Source organism: Ambystoma mexicanum, chromosome 13 (genome assembly GCF_040938575.1).
Source record: "Ambystoma mexicanum isolate Mex_15411 chromosome 13, UKY_AmexF1_1, whole genome shotgun sequence".
NCBI classification, from domain to species: domain Eukaryota; kingdom Metazoa; phylum Chordata; class Amphibia; order Caudata; family Ambystomatidae; genus Ambystoma; species Ambystoma mexicanum.
Window position 1 is genome coordinate 347,555,124 of NC_090938.1, and position 24,913 is coordinate 347,580,036.

At 45.3% G+C, this 24,913-nt stretch overlaps 1 protein-coding gene across 2 annotated transcripts in view; it reads right to left on the reverse strand.

The window, feature by feature from the left end:
• Nucleotides 1–24,913, reverse strand: part of LRP10 (LDL receptor related protein 10) — a 568,013-nt gene that overhangs the window by 403,841 nt on the left and 139,259 nt on the right. For both annotated transcript variants that reach the window (XM_069633857.1, XM_069633858.1), the window contains one exon: nucleotides 21,770–21,861. In XM_069633857.1, coding sequence (XP_069489958.1) covers nucleotides 21,770–21,839 — 70 coding nt within the window. In that variant the 5' untranslated portion in view covers nucleotides 21,840–21,861. The remainder of the gene's footprint in view (nucleotides 1–21,769; nucleotides 21,862–24,913) is intronic.

Here is a 24,913-nt window from a genome sequence, read left to right on the forward strand (position 1 = left end):
GAACAGAAGTCTTCAGCTGCATCTTGTTCTTCAATAGAAGGTACTGTGAAAACCTGACGAGAGTACTTACCTCTCACCGCAAAAGTTTGTGGAACTTTGGCAACTTGCAGGCCTACTTCTAAGAACCATGGCAAAGACCTTGCCGTTTTAAATATCAGAACCGTTTCCACTTATACAAGACACTAGACCATTGACTTTGGCCTACCTATTGCATTGAATCAACCCCTCTGGTGAACTCAAATTATTTGCACTGTTTTAAAGTAACTGTAATATCTGTTTTACCAACTTATGCCTTTTTGCTCCTACTTCAATGCCACTTGGCTCCTACGTGAAGGGAGCTCAACTGCTTAGTATTCAGTATTGTAGTATAGTTTTTGTGTGATATTGGTTGCCCCAATTAGTGAATGCTTTATAAATGATTGTGTAATACATTAAGCAGTGTTTTACTAAGAAACCTTTAGTAGAAGTGTCTATCTGAATACTTGTCATTGTAGACCTTTGTGTAACACCCTTACAAGTTCACATTCCCTCTTGAGATAAGCCTGGCTGCTCAGCTCGCTACAAAAAACTGTGTGGTACAGACTTATACCAAAGGTTGGTTTTGCTTACACCAGTAGTCCTAGTTGTATGTAGAGGTCCCATACAAAACACTGGTGGCAGGCGGTGAGGATAAAGGGTATAGTTGTTACATTGAGAGTTCTGCTTTACTTTTGTTCAGATAGTAACCTTCATAAGGCTAAGCACCACTAGAAAAACAATGTTATCATGCCTAATATGGATAACTACAAACAGGAGGCCTTGATCATTTTAACAGTAGATCAACTGAAGGAAATGTCTAAGGTCAGAAACCTCGCTGTAAAAGGAAAGAGAAATGAATTGGTTGAAAGAATGTTGGAACATCAAAGACTGAGAAATTGGGCTGTAACCCCTAATCTCTCAGAAAATGTGGATAATATTGATGAGGAAAATGATGATGTAGAGTTTAGAGTTTGTTATCGAAGAGCCAGATGAGTCAGAGGAACTCAGGATGTGAGCCCCACTGCCCCTCTACCTGCTCTTGGGCCTCAACCTTTAGCCACAGGGACCCAACCAGGTCCAGTATTGAGTCCAGAATGTGTCTCTCCTGAAATAATGAGACTGGAGTTACAGTTCAAAAGGCTCCAAATGCAAACTGAAAGTAAACATCAAGAAATCAAACTCAGAGAAATGGAAATGCATCATGCTCTTGAAATGAAGAAATTGTCTCTTGAAAATGGTTCTCTCCCAGATCTTCTAAGTCTTCCAGTCCTAAGAGACCTTGCATGCCTAAGGAAGCTGCGAGTATGTATGAGGTGAAGCTTGATCTTTTGGATTGGTTGGCTGCTTTTGAATATAACTATGGGATTCAGGATTTTTCAGAGAATCAGTTGATTCCTTGGCTTTTGTCTAGGCTCCCCCAGGTTGCAACTGATGCTGTAATGGAGGTGGGGGAACTTGAAAGATTGGATTATGATAATGTGAAGCTAGCTTTGATAGCTAGATTTGGAAAAACTCCTTCCAAGTACCCTAAAAGGTTTAGGACCCTCAATAAGCATGATGGTATCCCTTTGGCTACCTGGATTTGTGAATGTATGAAGATCTTAGATGGTTGGGTAAAGCGCTACAGAGTTAACACTTTTGAAGGAATGAGAAATCTATTTTTGTTGGAATCTATTTTTGATGCCTGCTCTCCTGAGCGGAGACAGCACTTGGCTGACTCCAAGGAAATTGATTCAAAGAAGTTAGAAAAGGCTGCCGACTTGTGGTTTTGGCATCAAGGCTACTCACAAAGATTCTGGGACAATTCAGAAGAAGGATGATGGGAAGCAGCAAAAGAAAGATGGCAAAGAGAATTCTAATACCTCCAATACAAAAGAGGGCCCCAAACAGAAAAAGGGTAAGCCACTAGGGAAACCGAATCAGGCTAGTGAAACCTTTGGTGCTAGACCAGAGGGAGGTCAGCAGAAGCCCCCATTTGGCAACGCATTTGGAAAACGCTATGCTTGTGGGTCTACTGACCATGTGAAAGGGGGTCCCAGATGCAAGGGTAAACCTTCAGGGATCCACACTTTCTCCTTAGCCTTTTCCCCAGAGGGGAAGTACAAATGGTAAGTAGAAACTTTCAACTGCTGGCTGAAGACCCCATTGGAGTCTCTGCCAGTGTTTCTTTAGTGTCCCTGGGTCTGTGGGAACAGCAGAATTTATAGGTCTATTATTTAATTCCAGATAACACAAAAGAAATTTACAAGGACAGTACTTGTAAATTGTCAGGATACCCCTGCCAATAGAGACACTGGGGCCAGCATTACAGTGGTGGATGAATCTTTTTTCAAACCTGAGGATGTTGCTAAGGCACCCAAATGCCTCACTTAACTTGCTGGAGGACCTGTTCAAATGCTTCTAAGATTACCAGCTCTCATCCAGTGCAACAACATGACTGCCAAGATGCAGAGTGAGGTGTCTGGGAGAGTCCTGCTGGGGAATGACAATAACTCTTGGAGTTTTATCAAGCACCCATAGGCGTCAAAGCAAAAGGAAACCGTAACAAACCAGGAAGGCTAGAGAGAGTACCTTAACTGACTCTCTAGAGGATGTTACAGATGAATCTATAACACCCAGCCCACAGGAACTACTAACTGCTATTCCTAGGAAGAAAGAGACAAAAGGGAAACCCAAGATCTCAAAATAAAAAGCAAGCAAGCACTCTTGTACTTCCAACAAAGACATCCCCAAAGTCATACCTGTGACTGCTCCACCAGCTGAGGCGGAGTGTGAGGAACAACCAGGAAAGGTTGAATCAACTGCTGAAGATTCAGAGCTGGAAGAAGACATTCCCCTTGTTGGAGATCTGGATCCTAAAGACCATCCTGAGCTGCAGTCTTTACTGGCAGAAGTTGGCCCCTGTAGGGCAGACTTCAGCAGAAGTCAAAAAGAGTGTCCTACTCTTGAAGGACTTCGCCAACAGGCAGCTTCCCAGCTGGAGGGCAAGAGCCTGGGATGCACAGGTTGTACTGGGAAGATGGCCTCTTCAATAGTGAGCCAACTGAGTCCATCCCAGGGGACTACACAAGACTTGAGATGCATCTAGAGATCAGACAACAGTTCCTAGGGTTAGCCCATGAGATTCCTTTGGCTGGTCACTTGAGTTTCAAGAAGACCAAGGAAAGGCTTGCTCTATATTTCTACTGGCCTAAGTTGGGGTCGGATGTAGATACATTCTGTAGGAGCGGTCACACTTGTTAGACCTCTGGCAAGAGTAGAGCCAAGAATTTGGCACCTTTAGTGCCTCTCCCAGTGGTGGGAGTCCTTTCTGAGAGGGTAGGAATCAACATTGTTGGTCCCTTAGACCCTCCACCCTCTTCAGGCAACCGATTTATATTTGTTGTAGTAAACCATGCTACTAGGTATCTTGGAGCTATACCTATGAGGACTGCTACAGGTCAGGCTGTTGCTAAGGCCCTACTTGGTATTTTTACCAAAGTAGGTTTTCCTAAGGAAGTCATCTCTGACAGGGGATCACATTTTATGTCCCACTACATGCAGGCCATGTGGAAAAACTGTGGAGTGACTTACAAGTTCTCAACTGCCTAGCATTCCCAGACGAATGGGTTGGTAGAGAGGTTTAATAGGACTATGAAGAGCATGATAGGTGCTTTAGAAGAACCCCTTAGAAGAGAAGAAAGTGGGGCCTTTTACTGCCATGCCTTCTATTTGCTTATAGACAAGTCCCTCAGGAGGGAGTTGGATTTAGTCCCTTTGAGCTTCTCTATGGTCATCCAGTTAGAGGCTCCTTGGCCCTAACTAAGGAGGGATTGGAGAGTGCTCCTTCCCCCAAGCCAGTGAGAGTCACTGACTATGTGCTTGGTCTCCGGAGGAGAATGACACACATGAAGATAGAAGCAGCAGATAACTTGAAAGCAGGTCAGGCTCTGGTGAAGCATTTGCATGACCAGAAGGCCAACATGGACAGGTTTACTGAAGACCAGCACATTCTAGTTATGGTACCTACAAGACAGAGGGCCTTACAGGACAAATGGATTGGACCCTTCAAGGTTGTGTGAAAACCTGGAGAAGTCAATTATATGGTGGATTTAGGCAATCCTAATGAGGCCCCCAAGGTCTTTCACAAAGACCGTCGAAAAGCCTATGTCTCAAGACCAGAAGTCGGAGCTTTGCTTCAAGCTTCTGCTCAGGAGGAGGAGATTGAACCTCTACCTGATCTCCTCAAGAGGACAACCTTTAGATGAGAAGATAGGCGCTAATCTCTCTTCTAATATGACACTGGAACAACAGGAGGAGGCAAATAGCTCTGACAGACCATGCCAATGTAAAAACTGAATTTTCAACCCCAGCAGGCCTCTACCAGTTTAAGGTAATGCCTTTTGGATTAAAGAATGCACCTGGAACATTCCAAAGGATGGTTAATCAAGTTCTAATGGGATGGAGGACTTCTGCATGGCATACTTGGATGACACTGCAGTGTTCAGCCCTACTTGGAAAGAACATGTTGACCTCTTAGGATAGGTTTTGCAGGCTCTTGAGCAGGCCCATCTGACCATAAAGGCAGGTAAATGTCAAATTGGACAGAGCAAAGTGGTCTCCCTTGGACATGAGGTAGGAGGGGGTGACAGAAGGCCATTGCCTAGCAAAGTACAAGATGTACAAGAATGGGCCACCCCTACTACTCAAACCAAAGTGAGAGCCTTCTTAGGTCTCACTGGTTATTATAGGAACTTCGTAGAGAACTATGGGTCTATAGCTTCTCCCTTGAATGTGGTCTCCTCACCCAAATTCCCCAAGAAGGTCAGGTGGAATGAGGAGTGCACTAAGGCATTTGAAGGACTTAAGAAAGCACTTTGTCAAGCTCCAGTCTTAAGAGCTCCTGACCACAGCCAAACCTTCATTGTGCAAACAGATGCTTCCAATACAGGTATAGGTGCAGTTCTGAGTAAGCTGGATGAGAAAGGTAGGAGCACCCAATCGGCTTCATCAGCAGGACTGAAGATACCGGAAACAAGGTGGGGAACCATAGAACGAGAATGTTTTGCCATTGTGTGGTCTCTGAAGAAGTTTAGGCCATACTTGTATGGATCTACTTTTGTGATTCAGACAGACCACCAACCCTTGAGATGGTTAATGCAGATGAAAGGGGAAAATCATAAATTGTTAAGGTGGTCATTCAGCCTACAAGGGTTTGATTTTACCATTTAAAACAGGTCAGGGTGTAATCACCAAAATGCTGATGGTCTCTCCAGAATGTATGACCGAATGGAGTATGGAGATTCATCCAGGAGTGGATTAAATCCGCCTGTCCCTTAGTCTGGGGGGGGACGAGAGTTACGAAGAATTCTCATAAAAGTGCTATTCCCTTCACCTTAGAGACCCCCAGCAACTTTGCTGGATTTTGAGGACTTGATTTTTTTACCTGGAGAGAGTGTGAGCCTCCGCCCCTCCCCCCCCCCCCCCCCCGACTCTCTCATGTATTTTGATGTGCGTTTTACTTGTGTTCTTTGATTATGGTGTTTTAAGATAACTCCATAGGCATCCTCTTTTCAGTGCAGTGACACGGGGGAGCTTTTTGGGCTGTCCCAAGGCTTAAATACCTTCTCTGTGATAAACTACTGTTTCCCAGAGAATGTAAAGTTAAATTGACTTTACTAGTCTTTTGACATTCCTAGACCCAGCACACACTATCTTACAATAGAGTGCTGGAGGGGTTATCTACGTTTCCCCTATGTCTAGAAACTCATGTAGCAGTCAAATGCTACCCTTTTCTATCGAAATGGCTGGTGGCAGTGGTTTTACAACAAACTACCATGATTTTTCCTGACCGTGAACAGCGGTAGCTAAAAATCATGGGAGCCATGTTTTTTCAAGATGCCGCCTTAAGCCCCTTTGTTTAAACGGGTCGCGGTCTTCTTTTTTCACCATTTCCTTTAGGAAAGGTCATTCTAGTTTGTCTCTGCGCGCCAAACTAGGTTTGGTCCCTTTGTTTCTATGCTTTTGGCGGGCTTCAGGACTGAAGACCCACTCTGGCGTCCGAGTGTCTGGGGTGGGCAGGAAGTGAGGGAGGTGCCCGAAACTCCCTGTGCTTAGTCTCCTAGGAGACCCAAATGCACTCTGGCGTGATTGGCTGACTGACTGTCAGGCAAGGACACCCACCCTGCTGGGTGTGTGGCACCTAGGCTGGAATGAATGGGAGACAACTGTTTAAAAGGTGAGCCTCTTGGCTTGGAAGGCAGAGTCGACCACTGGAACGAAAGAACCGAAGACGAGCTGGAAGAGGACGGCTGCTGCAACTACTGGACCGTTGGGTTGCCCGGTGGAGCCCTGCCACAGGTACCGAATTGCCAAGTTCATCTCGACAGAGAGGCCCCTTCAAGGACGACTTTTTCCTTTGAGTTGGTAGGACCAATCAACTTGTAAACCACCTGGATACCATTCTCGGAGCTGGTTAGGATTAAGGACACCAGCTTGTGTGCTTGAAGAAACAGCAACCTGAATCGAAGATTTGCGATTTTGACAGCTTTGTGACCAGTCCCTGTGCAGTGCAGGAGTCCCCTGACGTCTTCCCTCTTGTCCCCACGACTGAGGCTCAGGAACAGCGAGATCTGCAGCAACTGCCAGGAACAGAAGTCTTCAGCTGCATCTTTTTCTTCAATATAAAGTACTGTGAAAACCGGACCGAGAGAACTTACCTCTCACCGCAAAAGTTTATTGATCTTTGGCAACTTGCAGGCCTAGTCAGCTTGTGACCGACATACCGAACCATTCTTCCGTGAACTACTTCTAAGAACCGTGGCAAAGACTTTTCCGTTTTAAATACCAGAACCGTTTTTACTTATACAAGACACTAGCCCATTGATTTTGGCCTACCTATTGCATTGAATAAACTCCTCTGGTGAATTCAAATTATTTGTACTGTTTTAAAGTAACTAAGTTTCGTTTTTATCAATTTATGCCCTTTTGCTCCTACTTCAATGCTATTTGGCTCCTACTTCAAGGGGGCTCAACTGCTTAGTATTCAGTATCGTAGTATAATTTGTGTGATATTGGTTGCCCTATTTAGTGAATGCTTTAGAAATGATTGTGTAATAAATTAAGAAGTGTTTTACCAGGAAACCTTGAGTATAAGTGTCTATCTGAATACTTGTCATTGTAGACCTTTGTGTAACACCCTTACAAGTTCACATTCCCTCTTGAGATAAGCCTGGCTACACAGCTCACTACCAAAAACTGTGTGGTACAGACTTAAACCAAAGGTTGGTTTTGCTTACACCTTTAGTCCTAGTTGTGTGTAGTGGTCCCAGAGGGTACTGCATACAAACTTTGCCTAACACACGACACCTGACCCACAACACATTTAAAGACACGGGCCGCATAGCCCCCTCCATGGAAGAGGCCAAAATGAATCATCCTGAAACCCAATAAAGACCCCTCAGAACGTACATCGTACCGACCAATAGCATTAATCGACGTAGATGTAAAAACCTACACAAAAATACTAGCAAATAGGCTGAAGGGGCTACTCCCAGGTCTGATCCACCAAGATCAAGCAGGCTTTATAGGAGGCAGGCAAACAGCAGATAATATTAGAAGGGTTGCCCACCTGCTGGAAAAAGCAGAGAACGAACACTCGCGTGGTCCTGCTCTCACTAGAGGCAGAGAAAGCGTTTGACGGTTTGGAGTGGTCTTTCCTGTTTAGGGTCATGAGGATGGGGCTGGGAGAAAACTTCCTAAAAATGGTGCAGGCTAACTACCAGGGACCAACGACACAGGGGACAGTGAACGGCACCATGTCACGCCAGTTTAAATTGGGCAGGGGAACAAAGCAAGGTTGCCCTCTCTTCCCGATGCTTTATGCAATATACCTCAAACCTCTTATGCAGGTAATATGGGAAGCAGACAGCATTCACGGCATCCCCTTTGGAGGAGTACAGCATAAAGTCGCCGCATTTGCCGACGATATGCTGCTCACCTTGACCAACCCACTAGAATAAATCAGGGCAAGCAGGGACATACTGGAGGCATTCAGAGAGGCATCAGGCCTGGGTATTAATACCGGAAAGTCAGAGTTAATGAACATGACCCTAACGAAGGAAGACTGCAATAGATTAAAAACCGAGACCCCATTTGTATGGAGGCCAGGGGGAATTATATAGCTGGGAGTGCAGATAACTGACCATCAAAGGGTGGTACGCAGCAAACTACCTCCCCATGCTCAAGAGAATTGAGAAAGATTTCCGTAAATGGCGGGCCCTGCGAATCTCATGGCTGGTGAGACTAGCCGCAGTTAAGATGATCACGCTACCACGTATACTATACCTATTCCAGGCAATCCCACAGGCAGTGCCGCCGAGATTCTTCACAGAACTAGACTCCCTGACGAAGGAGTTCTATGGGAAGGGAAGAGGGCAAGTATCAATAAACACCAGCTAGCGGCCCCCAAGAGGGTGGGGGGACTGGCTCTCCCCAACTTCAGACAGTACTACGAAGCAACTCAGCTCCTGGTAATCAGGGAATGGCTACATGAAGGCGAGGACAAGCAGTGGGACGGGATGGACAGGGCAGTCGCTAAGCATAATCTGGAGGAGGTACTCCGGCTACAGAAACATAGGCCAAAACGCATGTACGAAAGCACCATAACGGGGCTTGATGGCGGAGAACTAGGATAGATTGGTGAAAACGAAGGGTATCACAACCTTCCCCTCCCTCTTTACCCCCATCTTTGACAACTTTGACTTCACCCCGGAATGGAAAAGGGAGCGTTTAGGAAATGGCAGGAGGGAGGTTGCAAGAGGATCCAGGATATGTTTCGAGGGGGGGGAAATTCTGTCCTTTATAGATTGTAAAATGGAATTTGCAATTGGAGAGAGGGAAAGGCTGAGATACACGATGAACGGGAATGTGAAACGCAAGGGACTGCGAGAAACTCTGGCCTACTTTAAAGATGACTAGGGGCAGTGTTGTGCCCCGAACGCCTCAAACTTCTAGACTTACTATGAATATGCAATTTAACATGAGCCAACCCAGCACAAGGAAGAATGAAGGGATGCCCCAGGGTGGAGGGGACGTGGGGGGCATGTGTTGGGGAAATGTTTTACATGTTGTAAACTCATTAAAAAGAAGTTTAAAAAAATGAAAAAAATCCAATGGCATTTAATAAATAATCCGAATACTTTTCAACAAAAAGCTCAAACGAATTATATTCTGGAGAGCACATGGAAGGCATATTTTAGTTCTATTTCTGCATCCTCCCCTTTTCAAAATATGGCTCGATCTTCGGCCATTTAACTGAGTCTCTGCTACTCTTTGATGATAGGGCAAAGGCCTCTGGTGCCCTGGGTCTGGATGAGATTCCTATGACATTGAAGCAGGAGCCCATTTTATGGTCTAAAACTTGGTTTGCTTTATGCTCTTCCATTTTAAAAACTCACTCATATCCTAAATCCTGGAAAACTTTAATTATTATCCCAATTTTCAAGAAGGGAAATAGATACCTACCAAATCAATTACAGGCCTATTGTCCTTTCAGATAGCATGAGCAAAATCTTGACTGCAATTTTAGAAAATCTGAATAAATTGGCTATTTGTACCAGTCAGGCTTTATACCTCGGATTGACACCTCTACAACAGGCTCGCTCTGTCAAAAAACCATACATTTGTGGCCTTAATTGATTTTTCTAAGGCCTTTGACGGTGTAAATAGAGCCCCATTGTGGGATAAACTATTTGCTGTCTGCCTTTTATAGTGAACATTTTGGTTAAGCTACATGAAGACACTGAAATAAGGAAACGTTTACACTACAGACTTGTCGGAACCCATTACAACCAATGGCTGGTTGCACCGGGGCTGCATAATCGCACCGATTCTTTGCATCTTTATTCAGCGGATTTGGAAAGGGTTTTACTTCTTCGCAATTATTACCCTAGGAAAGTGGGACCATTCCAAACCCAGCATTTAGTTTTTGCGGATGAGGTAGTACTACTAGACAAACCCCATAGGATTACAAAACAATCTAACTTCCTTATTTTAAAATATGTCTGATAACGACTTAATAAATACTGCAAAAACTAAAATATTGATGTTCACCACAGGGAAGGACAAGCCCAAAAGAGTCAGATTCAATTGGCACATCAATAACAAAACAATTAAAGTTGTAGAAAATCGGAAATACTTGGTTGTTATGAACAAATCATCAATTCACAGTCAGCCCAAAAAGCACACTAAATCTTTAATTCTCGCTTCTCAAATGAGGAAAATTGAATATGGGACATTCTCCATTTTACCTCTTGTCTGCTTTAATAAAAGCAAAATTGTCCCATGTCTCACCATTTGGCAGCAAAACAAGACCAGCCAAAATTGACGGTGGAAGGCAATATATGACATGCATTACTCACGGTAAAAGCATTTCTGATGATTGTAACTGCTTAGATTCACATGCTGTGCATATGGTCCGACATACAGTGGTAACCGCAGAGTATTGCATCTTGTCTTTCGAGGATCTAAAGGGGATGCCGGCATAGGCGTGTCTGCAACACTATGCCTAACGTGACGTGTAGTGTACCCAAAATCCCTCACGCGCAGAGGTCCCTCCGATTGTATTTTTTCGGCCATGAGGGAGCCCAAGGACTATCGTGAGTGAGTACATAAAAGAGAGAAAGTAGTAAGACATCTATGTTCCGTCCACCCGAGCGGGAGGAAGGGTGGGCGCATGTGAATCTAAGCAGGTACAATCATCATAAATGCTATTACAGTGAGTAATGCATGTCTTCTGATGCTTGTTAATCTGCTTAGAATCACATGCTGTGCATAGACCAGCGAGCAGTACCCGGAGTTGGAGGTGGGTTGTGAAAAGGAACAGTAGTGAAAAGATGTCTTAGTACTGCTTGTCCCACCTGAGAATCAGACCTAGAATGAGTGTCTAGGCAATAGTATTTTGTAAAGGTGTGTACAGAACTCCAGATTTTCCGCTTTGCAAATGGACTCTAGGGGAACATTTGCAATGAATGCTATGGAAGCCCCAGTGCCTCGAGTAGAATGTGCTCTAGGTTTGAAGGTTAGTTCTCTCTTAGCAAGAGTGTAACAAAGTGTGATGCATTTGACTATCCACCTTGAGATTGCTGACTTAGAGACAGGATCCCCTTCTCTGCCAGCTGCCAATGAAACGGAAAATTGGTTTGTCTTTCTCAGTGGTTTAGTTCTTTCCAGGTAAAACATGACTGCCCTGCGCTCATCTAACGTGTGTAGGCTTCTTTCGGACATGTTAGTGGGGTTCTGGAAGAAAGTGGGCAGTTCTATTGACTGGTTCACGTGGAACTTGGAAATAAATTTAGGCACAAATCGAGGGTGAGTGCGCAGAACCACCATCGCTGAACAGTAACAAAGGGGTCTAGTACTGAGAGAGCCTATAGTTCACCAACTCTTCTTATAGAAGTGATAGCTACTAGGAAGGCTGTCTTATAGGTAAGGTCGTTAAGACTTGTCTGGTGCATAGGCTCAAAGGGAGACCCCATGAGTCTAGTCAAAACCACAATTAAGACCCATCCGGGAGCTGGGTTTGAAATGGGGGGATAAATCCTCTTAACCCCTTAAATGAAAGCCTTGGTAACTGGTATTTTCCACCATAACATCTTTTGTTGCGACGTAGTGTAGGCAGAGAGAGCAGCTAAGTAACCCTTCAGGGAATTAAAAACCAGGCCTGAATCTAGTAAGTGAGTCAGGTACAAAACAATGTGAGTAGGAGAGCAGTCAATGGGATTGACACCCTTGTCATTACACCAGATAACGAAGCGTTTTCATTTACTGGAATAGCAATATCGGGTGTTGGGTTTCCTCGCTTCCCTGGGTATGTCCATACATCTCTGAGGGAGTTGAAGGTGTCCGAACTCTATGACCTCAGGAGCCAGGCCACTAAGTTCAGGGTTTGTGGGCATGGGTGCAGTGTTTCTCCCCTGTCTTGAAAGAACATGTTGTACGGGCAGGGCAGTTTCATAGGAGGGGAGAGGGACATCTCCATCAGATGAGAGAACCAGGGATGGCGGGCCCACATGGGGGCCACCAATATCATGCTGACTGGTTCCTGGTGCATCTTGTGCAATGTTTGTTGAGAAAGGGAGTCGGGGGTGAGGGGCAGCGTAAACCCATTTCCTTGACCATGCTATCCAGAGACCGCTCCCAATGGTGCGGTTCTGTGGGTACCTGGAGGTGTAATCTTGGCATTGAGCGCTCTCCAGAGTTGCGAACAAGTCGATCTCTGGGAAGCGCCATTCTGCGAAAACGTTGGAGATGATGTCTTCGTGTAGTCTCCATTCGTACTCTACTGGCAGTGGGAAATCTCTGCTGAGCACAGCTGCCAGAAGATTGAGTGCCTCTGGAATGTGTTGGCACAACAGGAACATCCTGTGTTTGAGACCCCATATCCAAATGTTTTGGGACAGCTTGGATAGCCCTGGAGAGTGTGTGCCCCCTTGTTTGTCCAGGTAGTACATGGCGGTGGTGCTGTCTGTCAAGATCAGGACCGTCTTCCCTGTAACTGTCTGGAAAGATTTCAGTGCTTTGAATACCACCAATAGCTCCAACAGATTCATGTGGTTGGACGCTACTTGTGGGGACCACACGCCGTGCGCAGTCTGCTGAAGCAGGTGAGCCCTCTCACCCCGTGAGAGATGAGTCGGTCGTGTGAGTGGCTTCTACTGCGGGGGTGGTGAAGGTCCTCCCCTTCAAGAGGTTTTCCCTCGACCACCACTGCAGAGAGCGAACGAGGGCTGGCAAGACAACTACCATATCTTCCTATTGTCCGCTGGCCTGACACCACTTGCCGTTGAGTCTCTCTTGCATGGGACACATGCGCAGACGCACGTGAGGAACTAAGTAAATGCAGGACGCCATCATTCCCAACAGTCGCATGGCTTTGCGTACCGTCACTTTCCTACTGGCTACATACCGAGGGATCTGTAACAGCAGTTTTGAACTCTTTCTTTGGAAGAGAAGACAAGTCCGTCTTTCGTCCGAATTAGAGCCCCTAGAAACTGTTTGACTTGGCTGGGGTCTAGGCTAGATTTCTTCTCGTTGATGGAGAATCACAGACTTAATAAGAGGTCCATTGTCTTCTGCGTGTTCAATAGGCATGTTTCGCAAGACCCTGTTATGAGCCAGCCGTCGAGGTAAGGGTAAACCGGGGCGGATAGTCTGCGCAAGTGTGCTGCTGCTACTGCCAGTACCTTTGTAAACACCCTTGGTGCAGAGGCAATGCCAAAGGGGAGTACCCTGAACTGATAGTGCTTGTCCTCTATCATGAACCTTACGTATTTTCTGTGTGCTGGCAACATTGAAATATGAAAGTATGCATCTTTCATGTCCAGTGTTGCCATGTAATCCCCCTGTTTCAAGAGCGGGATTACTTCCTGTAAAGAGACCATACGAAACTTTTGAGGTTTGACAAACTTTTTGCTTGGCGCAAGTCTAGCACAGGACGCATGGTGAGATGCTTTTTGGGTACATGGAGGAACACTGAATAAATACCCTTGTTTACCTGTAGAATAGGGACGATTTTTATGGCACCCTTTCCTAGAAGGGTCTCCACCTCTTGCAGTACAATCCGCAGGTGGTCCGGCGTCAGGCGTCTTGATTTTGGCGCTCTGAATTGGGGTGGTCGGGAAAATTCTATGCAGTACCCGCGGGCGACCGTCTTGAGTACCCACTGATCTGTTAGCCTCTCCCATGCAGTAAGGAAAGATGTCATACACCCCCCGACAGGGGTGGCATGGGAGGGGACCTGGATCCGAAGGTCATTTCTGACCACAGGCCAGATCGCCTCTGGGGTTAGAACCTCGTCCTCTACCTTTCCCACGCTGCGGTCCTCTGGGTGGATAAGTGTTGGCGGTATTAGACCCTTGTCCCGAATTCCAGTTGTTTCCTGCATTATACTAGTTCTGGGGAAAACGAGATTGCCCACGAAAGGACCAGCGGGAGCCGCTTCCTCTCTGAGGAGAGGGTTTCTGGGTAATCTGTTGAAGGGACTCGGGTGTCTCATGTTCTTTCTTGGCTGTGTCAAGTGCATCGTCCACTGCCTTGCCAAACAGGTTGGTCTCCTGAACGGGTTTATCAGGGCTGCTTTGGTCTCCGGCTTGAAACCGAAGTTCCTCAGCCATGCATGTCGCTTGAGCAAGGTACCTTGTGCCAGGGTTCTTACCGCTGTCTCTGCAGCATCCATAGTGTTTTTGAGCACATTCTGGTTGACTTGCTTGCCTTCCGAAACTATGGCGAGCAACATGGTCTGTGTAGGTTCTGGCACTTCCTGAAGCCCTTCTTGCAGAAGGTTCCACTAGAACACATAGCTGGCCAATAGCATGGTGTTATTGGCTATTCGGGTTGAAAACGCAGCAGCAGTTGTGACCCTCTTTCCCAGTGCATATAGTCTCTCAGACACCATATCGGGTGGTGCCACTCCTGTAGACAGGGGAACACCAGCCCGTTTTATAGTAGTGGTGACCACTAAAGAATCTGGAGTGGCATGTCGCTTGATGTAAGCAGGGTTGGTCGGAGAAGGACGAAACAACTTCTCCACCCTAGGGTTCATCGCCCTTGTTTGGGCGGGCGTCAACAAGGAAGATGCCAATCTCCTCTTGATAGAGTTCAACAAAGGGATGGCCTGGCTGGCAGGAGGTTTTTCTTTGAGTATATCCTCCACGAAATCAGAATCTGGTAAAGCTTCTTGAGTGGTGATCTGAAAATTGTCAGCCGCCTTCAAGATGGCTTTAAACGCCATTAGATCGTCCACTGGGGAGGCTTGGCGGCCCGGAGTGGAGGGGGGGAATCCATGCACAGGGCATCAAGGTCCTGGGTGGGAGTACGGGACGTCCAAGACTGAGCATCAACCCGACGGCGGTCTTCCCAATTGTCCATAAGATCTGCATGGTCATCCACATTGTAGTTTTCCAGATAGGTGGCATCCTCATCCTGATCATATGTGTCCATAACATCATTATCTGTGAGGACACGGGTATACTCCTCATGTGGATCTTCCAAGGTCCTTTGAAACTTGGATACAGACATAGAAGGAAGGTCTTCAAGGTCTTTTGCGAGCAAGCTCCTCAAAATAGGAGACATTTTTCTAATCTGTCCATACATCCCTCAAATTTCTCCCTGGTCCATGAGGATGAACCAGAGGGATCCAGGGGAGGAAAGGGTTTTCTTCTTCCCTGTGACATCGGGATTTGCCCCCTAATGTACCTGACAAAGGCACAGGACTCTCAACGTAGTCCTTGCAGGGATCGGGGCGATGTGGCGTGTCTTTCGGCACGTCTCTACGCCGTTCTTTGTGCTTCGTCACCTGCGTCGACCATTCCGGTGAATCTGGGCGATCTACCGGCTGAACCGGAGACTGAGCAGTGGATTTCGGCGCCACCGGGTGAACTGGAGGCTGAGCAGTGGATTTCGGTGTAACGAGGGCCTTAGTGGCGTCTGCGCGTCCTCCTGGAGCGCCTTGACGGCTGCATGTTTAGTGTTAGCGCCCTTTACTTTGGATTGCCCAGTCGCAGGCCGCGGCTGCGGTTGCGGAAAAGGCTGCCGATCATGCCTATAGGAGTATCCCGTCAAACTTTGACGGTTCCATTGGCACTTTGGTACTCATCGACAGTGCCGCCGAAGCGGAACCTTGGGTTGTGGTTTTGGTGTTCTGATCGTGTGCGCCCCTGTCGCCGGGTGTTTTCCCCATAGCGTGACTCGCGTCAGGCCTGGTGGGGTCGGGGTCGGGGTCAGGCGTCACGGACCGAGAGCTGTCCGCCGTTAGGTCAATGGCTTCTGACACGGAGGCCTTGTCATCGCTAGTACCCACCCCCTCCCCCAATCACAGCTGCGCTCCTTAAGCATCTTAGAGCGCAGGAGTTTACAGGCCGCACAACCCGCTTTGTTGTGGTCAAGGGGAAGACAATTGTTGCACGAGAGTGCTCGTCTTTTCACTGATATTTGGCCCTACACGAGGGCGTCTTTTCCATAGAGAAAGACAGGTACAGCAATGACAAAACCCAAGGAGCAGAGAGGGTGAAAGAGGAAAGGCATACTTGTAAAGAATATGGCTACCCCGACCCCACTCTCCCTACTGTATAGGCCGGCCAGAAGGCCCAGCCACGTGAACGGAGCAGCCGCCCGGATCAACAGGCAGAAAAAGTCTGCAGCAGTCTTTGGCGCTGTTTCACAGGATTCAACTGGCAAAGTGACTTAACAGGAATAACGACAAAGTCGATAATTATGACAATAACGCTAACTCTATGTAAGAGCTACGCATTAGGGCGACCAGTAATCTGGGCGGAAAGAACAAACTGTGGGACCTCGGCGCGAGAGGGATTTTGGGTACAATACACGTCACATTAGGGATAGTGTTACAGACACGCCTATGCCAACGTCCCCTTTCGATCCTCTAAAGACAAGATGCAATACTCTGCGGTTACCACTGGATGTCGGACCATATGCACAGCATGTGATTCTAAGCAGGTTAACAGGCATCAGAAGTAAATATACTTCCAACATGCCCAACAGAGTTCCTATTCAAGCCTTACGTTATGAACTAGGCTGGACATCCCTAAAGGCTTATATTAACTGGAATACACTTTCCACAAGGTGGCTAATCCTCTTTCTGACTCTCGTTTCACCCAACTATCTGAGCTATAAGAAAAACACCTGTGTTGTGTATAACTGGAGGAACAATCTTTTAAACAGGCTAGATATTAACAAAAAGGAGTTTGTGGGTTTCCCCCTAAGAGTTGGAAAAAAAAACATTAACACGAATGGTTTGGATTAATACTGGTGCAGAGAATCTCAAATATAAATTGTTTCGTTTAACTTGTCATTGAGAAAGCTCTGGGAGACCTGCCTCTCTATTTGAGGACATTTCTCAATAGAGGTTGGAGAACCATTTTCTTAACATTACGTGTGAATCTCCTCCCCACGCATTAAATTACCAGTTCAAGAAATAAATCATCATGCTTGCAGAGTATGTGCAGATTTTGTGGAGATTCCACTGAGCCAGGACCCTTAGAACATCTGATAATGAACTGCCAATCTCTCCAACCTAAGCGTGCGGAAAGATTCTTGGGGTGTTTTAGCTACATGTCAAAGGAAGAGAAATGGCACAATATTAGTGGGGAAGCCCTAAGCGTATCCATTGCAGTGTTTTCTAACTGACATTTTAGAATTATAAATCAGCACCTTTAATTACAGACACACACATATACGTCTTATTTTAATGAAGGACATATTTTATACATTTAATTGACTTAATATTTTCTAATGTTTTTCTTTTTCTCCAATCAAATTGTTGTATGTTTTATAATTGTGCAAAGGTTTGATTGTAAACCACAACACAAATTAATTTAAAAAGAAATAAATATTAAGACATCTGCCAGCTGGTCACAAGGTAGAAGCACCCAACACCTCACTTCCTTGCTCCTCAATGGGTGATAATCCACACAAAACTTAGAAGTAGCAAACAGGAACTTTAGCCCCATCCCGATACTTAACCCTTCCCCTTCCACCTCAACACAACCACTTCAAACGGTGCCAATGAGTAAAATACCTTTGTCATTGTGAGTGAGCTCAGAAATTTTAAAGGGGCACTTCAGATGTGGTGCCACATAATTAGAAGAGGCTTAAATAATCAGGGCCATGTTAAGGAATTTTGGAACCTGGGCACAGACAACTTTGGGAGCCCTCTGAACCAAAAAACGAAGGGCCCTGAGAATATCAAGTTGGGTTCAGCCTCTGCAGCACAATCAGAGCCCATAGCTTGATATGATGCACTGTCAGTGATTAAGATAAGCACAGATACTCTCTTGAGGTCCACTTAACCCTTTCATCCATGTTGGAATCACAATAACAAGTGGCCTATTCATTGCAACATTAATTGTCAACATTGAGGGTCCATCCTAGGTACAGAACACATTTTGACAATAGCAGCCAGGAAGAAGATATACGGGGGTTGTGGCATAGAGGAAGGACACAGATCAGCAGCTGTATGAAAAGGGCACACATACCTCAGAACTAAGATTAAACATCACAAGGAAGGTAAATTCGCCAGAGTTTGTGCTTTGAGTTAAGAAGCCACAAGAAGGAGCTTGTCCTCTAGCGTGGATACAGGACCCAGATTGGGGGCCATGAGAAAGGTACACAACCTTTAAAAACAGAAGACCGGGGTTAGAAACTATGGTGAAAGGCCACAGACCAATCATCGATGCAGGACACAAGATTAGCAACCTTGTCTAATGCACAGGTGCTCAAGCACGGATTCAACGGCAGGCTGGAATCAACACAGAAGGCACAAATACTAGAACACATAGGATACAGATTATAGGTTACCAGGAAGGGCTACATATTTGATCATAGACAGATTAGAAAAGGGCCATGGGCTCAAGTGGTTTTCCAATTGGTGTGCCAAGAAGCAAAAGATTTTGTCGGGTGAAATATCCCCAGTAGTCACGTTTACCATATATGAAGGCACACTACAGACAGTTAAACCATGAGTGAGGGTGTATTGAAGAGGGTGCCCTGAGAAGTAATTTACATTTAAAGGCTGACAATTTTTAAATAGTTAGACACTGACAATGTTACCACTCGCGCACTATGCAATTAAATGAGTTGCCCAACATACCACACTTTGGTGAAGTGGTGAAGCTGTGATTTGTGCCCAATTTGCCATTTCTGCACTTGACCATATTGTTACTCAGTTCTGGTTATACAGCGACGTGCACATTCTCAATTTTGACTTTCCTTAGATGACACTCTTATGTAGTATGTAGACCTCACATAGAAACTAAACAAATAACTAGATAAACCAGCATGACAATAGTTAAAGAAACCTGTATAGGTGACAATATTTAAATACAAACCTGTATAGAAACATTATGGAAAATGAGGATTGCAAATTTATTTTCCCCCCATCACAAATGGAAGACTACAAGTTTCAGAATGCTACTTAATGTGAGCCTAAAAAAAGGTCCCATCTGGATTTTAGTAGTGTCATTTCAATGTTTAAACACACTCAGCAAAGGAATGTTAGGTTAAGTTCACCTGCTTGCAGTCATTTGCCGATATCTCGCAGACATTATTCATTAAGTGAATGTCATCATGTGAAATTGTAGAAACAAAAAGGAGCAAACCATGTTGTGTGTCAACAAGCAGATTTTAAAATAATCTTGACATAGCCCTTGCCATTTGGTTGGTTCTCCTCTCCATAGGATTTTTTCTACTTAAAATGCCCAAATGAGGGGGCGTGGCCAGCCGAGGACGCGGACAGATGGCTCCTTGGTAAGCTCTGTGATCCCTTTCCATCTCGAGGCCCCAATCCTCTTTCAAAACCGCCTAAATTACTAAAGAAAATGACCCATGCATGCATGAGCATCTGGAGCATTGGCAGAGCAAAGATGGGATTGTGAGGCGCAATATTAATGAAGTTTGAAGCGGTTTTGTGGCACAGACTGGACCTCCTGCCTAGATGAACAACGGGAGAGTTCCGAGAGGAGTACCTGAGTTATGGAGGACAGATCGTGGGCTGGTGAGCGCATCCCAAGTGCACCCAGTTGGAAGACTGATGAGCGGGTGACAGCAATTCCAATCGAGCGAATGAATCGCACGTTGGCATCCTGTTTCGTGAGAAAGCTGGTGGTGGCTGCGACCCTTACCCCCCCCCCCCCTCCTTACCTTCGCAGTTACGGCGGCAGCAATTTGGGGCTGAAGCGCAGCTGAAGTAGCCCGGAAGCAGACAGCAGAGTTCGGGGGCAGCCTCAGACGACCGCCGGGGGAGAGGAAGACGCAGATGCCGCCATCGCGGGCACAGGCGAAAGTAAGCAGCTGTGGCTGGGGAGGGGCGGCCGCCCCATCGAGCAACGGACACCGGGTGTGCCTCCACCCCACCCTCGGAGAGGTGAAGAAAGGCAGAAGGTGGCGGAGTGGAGCACCGGCTGAGAGAGAAAGCGGCGTTCCGCTCGCCTGCCAGAAGGCATACACAAGCATATGCGAAAATGCCCAAATGAAAAGAAAGACAAGGAAATTAGCAGTGACACCAGACCTTGGCTCCGCCGCCTTCAATTTCGCTACCTGATCACCTCTCCCAACCACCACTCTCCATTGCCAATGACTGCCCAGTTTCTATAATCCACTTTCCGAGGGACCACGCTCTAGGCCTGCATAATACTGAGGCTATGATCATTTCGATAAGAGACGCTTATATATACACCCTGGTTTATCAACCTCACAGAGAGGAAAGGAGAAATGTGCCTTGCCAGGATTTGGTACTGTGATCTGGGATATGAACAAAGATCGCTACAAAACGTTCTTTACACACACAGCCATCGTCTGAACCATTGTAGCATTCAATATTATCATGCATTTCAATTTCGGTTATTGCACGTACTGAGCGTATACCCCAGAGAAAGGAGAAAACAATGCATCATTTGTGCTATTGTCTGTGCACAGACTGCATATTCTTCAGCGAACACAGAATGCATTACCGGAATAATTGATCAAATAAAGTAGGGGGCATCAAGAGACAGACAGGTTCCAAGCCTCAGCAGCACACTATACAATATCAATAAATTTGCCATTTATATTTGGAAAATATGTGCACTGACTTCTCTGCAATAGGAGACCAGGTGGAGTCCAGCTCAGGGTTGGGCCTGGGGTACATGCCCCGTATACCCTCCCATAAGGGCACCTCTGAATAATTACTAGTAAATAATACATTTTAAAGTTTTTAATGAATTGCGCACTTAATCAAAACCATATTGGCCTCGAAAATCCCGATTTAACATACATAAAAGGATTGCCATGAACATTACGTTTTATGTTAAGGTTTGGCATACTACTCAAGATCATTATTTCTCTGCCACAAGACATACATATGTGTTGAATGAAAAATGGTAGCTCTTAAGAAACACTGAATAAAAAGGTTTATGCACTAGGAGATATAATACCCACCTATAATCACTTCCTTGCTGGTTGTTTCAGCAGGAGGATATTGTACAAAAAAAGAAGCAAGCAAATCTGCTGTATGACATCTACTGGTTTGAAACCAAGCACGTTTGCTGGAAAACGCACTGGGGCTGCAAGTGAAACCCCCAAATAACACCTCTGGGCTTACCAAGTAGAAATAACAGAATTTAGATGTTAAACAAGCCTATTGTGCAGTTAAGCAGAATCTACAATCTCTCGGTGTTGTGCACAAGGTAATGGTCTTCTATATAGGATTGGAGCCAATATACTGATTGACTTCTGGATTTTGGCAGGGAACAGGTGTTTTGGCAGTATTTCTTACTGATATTTCTATATCTCGGCAAGACACCATGCTTAAGAATAGATCTACTTTTTAACTGAACACTTTCTATGCTACAGAACAATTGAATTGCCTTGAATTCCCTGCACTTGCCCGTTCTCAATGTCACTGGCCCTAGTAAGATTGTTGTTTTTGTTCTCCCTTGTTTGCCCACCCTTTGAGCGCGATACAAATAAAATATATAAACAAAACTGAACAATTGAGCTTTATATAAGGCTCAAATTGTTGTGTTGGTTTGTACAGATTAGTGATTTGGTAACAATTAAAGGCCTGAAGAACTCCAAATAATGTTGCCTGTAATGGATCTGTAAAAAAGGTGTAAAACAGCAAAGAATTCAAGAACAAAGATTTGTGTCCAACAAGATATGTGAACCTCTGTTACGATGCACAGACATCTCATGTCTTCTGTGATGTGGTGAAACCTACCATGCAGGAGGAGGAGATGGAGCAGCACTAAAACCAATTGCATCAGGTGGCTTCCGAGTGATATAGCCATCGCAGAGGCAAAACCACAAGCCCTGTGAAGACAAAAAGGGTTAGATTCGGTTTAGGGTCCTGCTGCGTCAACTGAGGCACATTAGGCAAAACACTAAAACATAAAAAACGAATGGTTCAACAGAGACTCTACACCTTTGGTTGCATGTGGAACACCTTAGATTCCACAAAGGCAACTGGAAATCCAAAAGACACAGGTAGAAAGCCAGAATTGTCTTTCTACGCAGCCATAATATGGAATAAGAACATCCCCTACCCACTCTTCAAAACTGAGCAGAGGACTTTCAGTTGTTTTCCAAATATTTAGATTGTGTATACTTGCAAATCGGTGAACCACTCTCACCACCTTCCACATCCGGACTCATTACCATCCCCCCAAAGACACTACCAATGTGTACTGCCTATCATACTATGATTATTCCCTTCAAGTATCCTAATGCTAGAGCAACCTCACTGTTTTTGGAACTTTGTTTCTAGGAGAGGCTCTCAGATGCCCGTCCAGTTTAGATCTGTGCTATGTAAATACCAAAACAGGCTTAAGTTTACATTCCCAATGCCACCAGAGCCCGAATAAGTTCACACGAAAAGTGTGAGTAGACCTGGGGCATGGAGCAAAGGATTAGATGTTGCACCTTTGGCAAGTTTGCGTAGCATTAATATAGAAATAGCCAGGCATAGGACAGTATCTTAGAAGGAGGGAGGCAAGAATAATTGCAGGTGAGGCCACACAATGGGGCAGTGGAGAGGACTAGCACATTTTCAATGGGTGATTAATTCAGGGCAAAGCCCGAAATTGGATGCACATGTCAAGAAGATAAACAGTGAGCGACAGTCGTGATGGGTAGTCTTGGCATCCAGCTGGCTCAATCACTGACAATACATTCAGAAACAGGAGATCTGCACTGCTCTGAGATTAATAGAAAGACACCTAAATGCCTAACAAAGGATTACGTTATGTTACAATCGCTTGCAGAGAGCTACAAACCCGGAGGTAATAGAGCAATGTGGTGAGCTATGGTTAGATGGCAATACAATAAAGACTTATTTTGCTTTTTAGAATATAAGCAAATATCAGACCATTACATGTTTATCATTGTCTGTAGAAGTACAGTCAAAAGTAAATTCCAAGCCTCAGTCTTCTTTTGATTAACGCACATTAATTCTGGAGTAATTTACTTTTATTTTGCGATCCAAAGTAGTGAATGCTAGGGCCACATGTAAGCAGGACGCACAATGTGCAGTCGCCACTAGCTAGTGATATTTGACTCTTGGCGAGTGAAAAGTGGTGTGCTGTGTGTATTCATAGAATCTATATTAATGTATATATGGCTGGCTTCTAACCTACAACTTGAATTTGTGACCCCTGAAGTAAGGATCCTTACAAGTAGGACTAGCCACTGCTCACCACTTTAGCTATCCAAGTGAGAATTAATCAATCCACCCTTAGTGTGAGCTAAACAAAGACTGGTGCCTGGAATTATATTTTGACGTTATACTTCTACAGAGCTTGGGAAAACATAGGATCATGCTTAACACATGATTGTATGGTCTGGTCCTTCGTTGTATTCGAAATAGAAAAATAAATCCTTGGATTACGGACAAAGGCTTGGAATTTTTTACTTTTACTACTCTTAACTGTATTTATTTTTTTATTTATTTTATTTATTTGTACTCAGTAATAAAACTTTTACAAATTCCAATTATCAATCATCAATCAATTAATATACATTCACTAAAAACTCAGGGTGCCAAACCTTCCAGCGGGTCACCAGCGGTTCCTCGACTTGGCTTCTTTGTTTCAGGATGCTTGGATCCGATCCTAGGTTCAGTAAGAACTCAAGAGATCTACCTGGTATGGGTGTTTGGAGCCTTCTCTTATCCAGAATCTCCATTGTGCCAAAACGAAGAGGACCCAATGGGAGATCTGCTCACATCCAGGCAACCAGACGTGGACCAATCACGGACCACAGTGGTCCGAGTCATTCACAGCACACCAGACTCTCTGGCACCCAGCATGTGTATTGGAACCAAACTGTCCAACCCACATTCTGGAAGCGCACACACACAAGGCGTGCAGAAGCCTGCAAAAGCTTGCAGTCTTGCGGGAGAATGCATGCACAAATAGGGACTGACCCGGTCGATTCGACCTGGGAAGGTGATGGGGCAAGATGATCAAAGGACAGGACAAAGAATCTTGTGGCATGGCCATTTTGGAGCCAGGCCACCTTTCTGTGCCAAACGCAGTAAACACGGTTTGCATGGCAAGAAAGGGTTACAAATATAGGAAAAGATAAGCTGCCACCAGCCCTGTCCAAGGCACATCCGCACCTCTACAAAATCCTTTCAGAGTGTCTAGGGCCTTTGAAAATGAAAGGAAGACCCAAGTGCAATGTACCATAATGTACATTGTGCACTTGCAACATGTTGCTGAAAGTTGCAACATTCGAAAAGCACCAAGGGAAACAAAGTCTCCCAGTACTGACTGTCTTTAAGGGCATGCATGTTTCCCCATAACAAAGTGGACAAGGGGTGCATGGGGACAGCTTCACCATACCAGCCGACCTATGCTGACTTGCGAAAAAGTGGTGAGTGCGACTGAGTCCAAATATACGCATTCAAAATACAAATAGGATTGTGGTCAAACTCCGGTAGCGTCTGCCCGGATTAAGGTAGATAGACTGCCTCATGTGAAAGTGAAACTATTCTGGCATTCTGGGAATAGGCAAGCGGTTCGAGCTTTGATTGATACTGGGGCAGAGGCCTCATTGATCCATGGTAATCCTTCCGAGACTTAATGGTAGACATTTTACTATCTGTAAACAACTTGAGGGAAAACAGGTATTTATAGAGGCACCTAAGGAGCAAACCGGTCACCACTTAAACAAAAAACAGGGGGGGGCTCCTTTGCCTACAGGAGGTTTGGATACACGGTGCCCTGGATGGTTCAAGGTTTATCATTGTAGTATCTAGGAGAGATACAATTTGTATTATTTTGCAAATTGACCGCCTATTGGCGACGAGCACTTAGCACTTTGTTGAAGCACTGGTCACTTTATGAGTCTTCTTAGAGGTTTG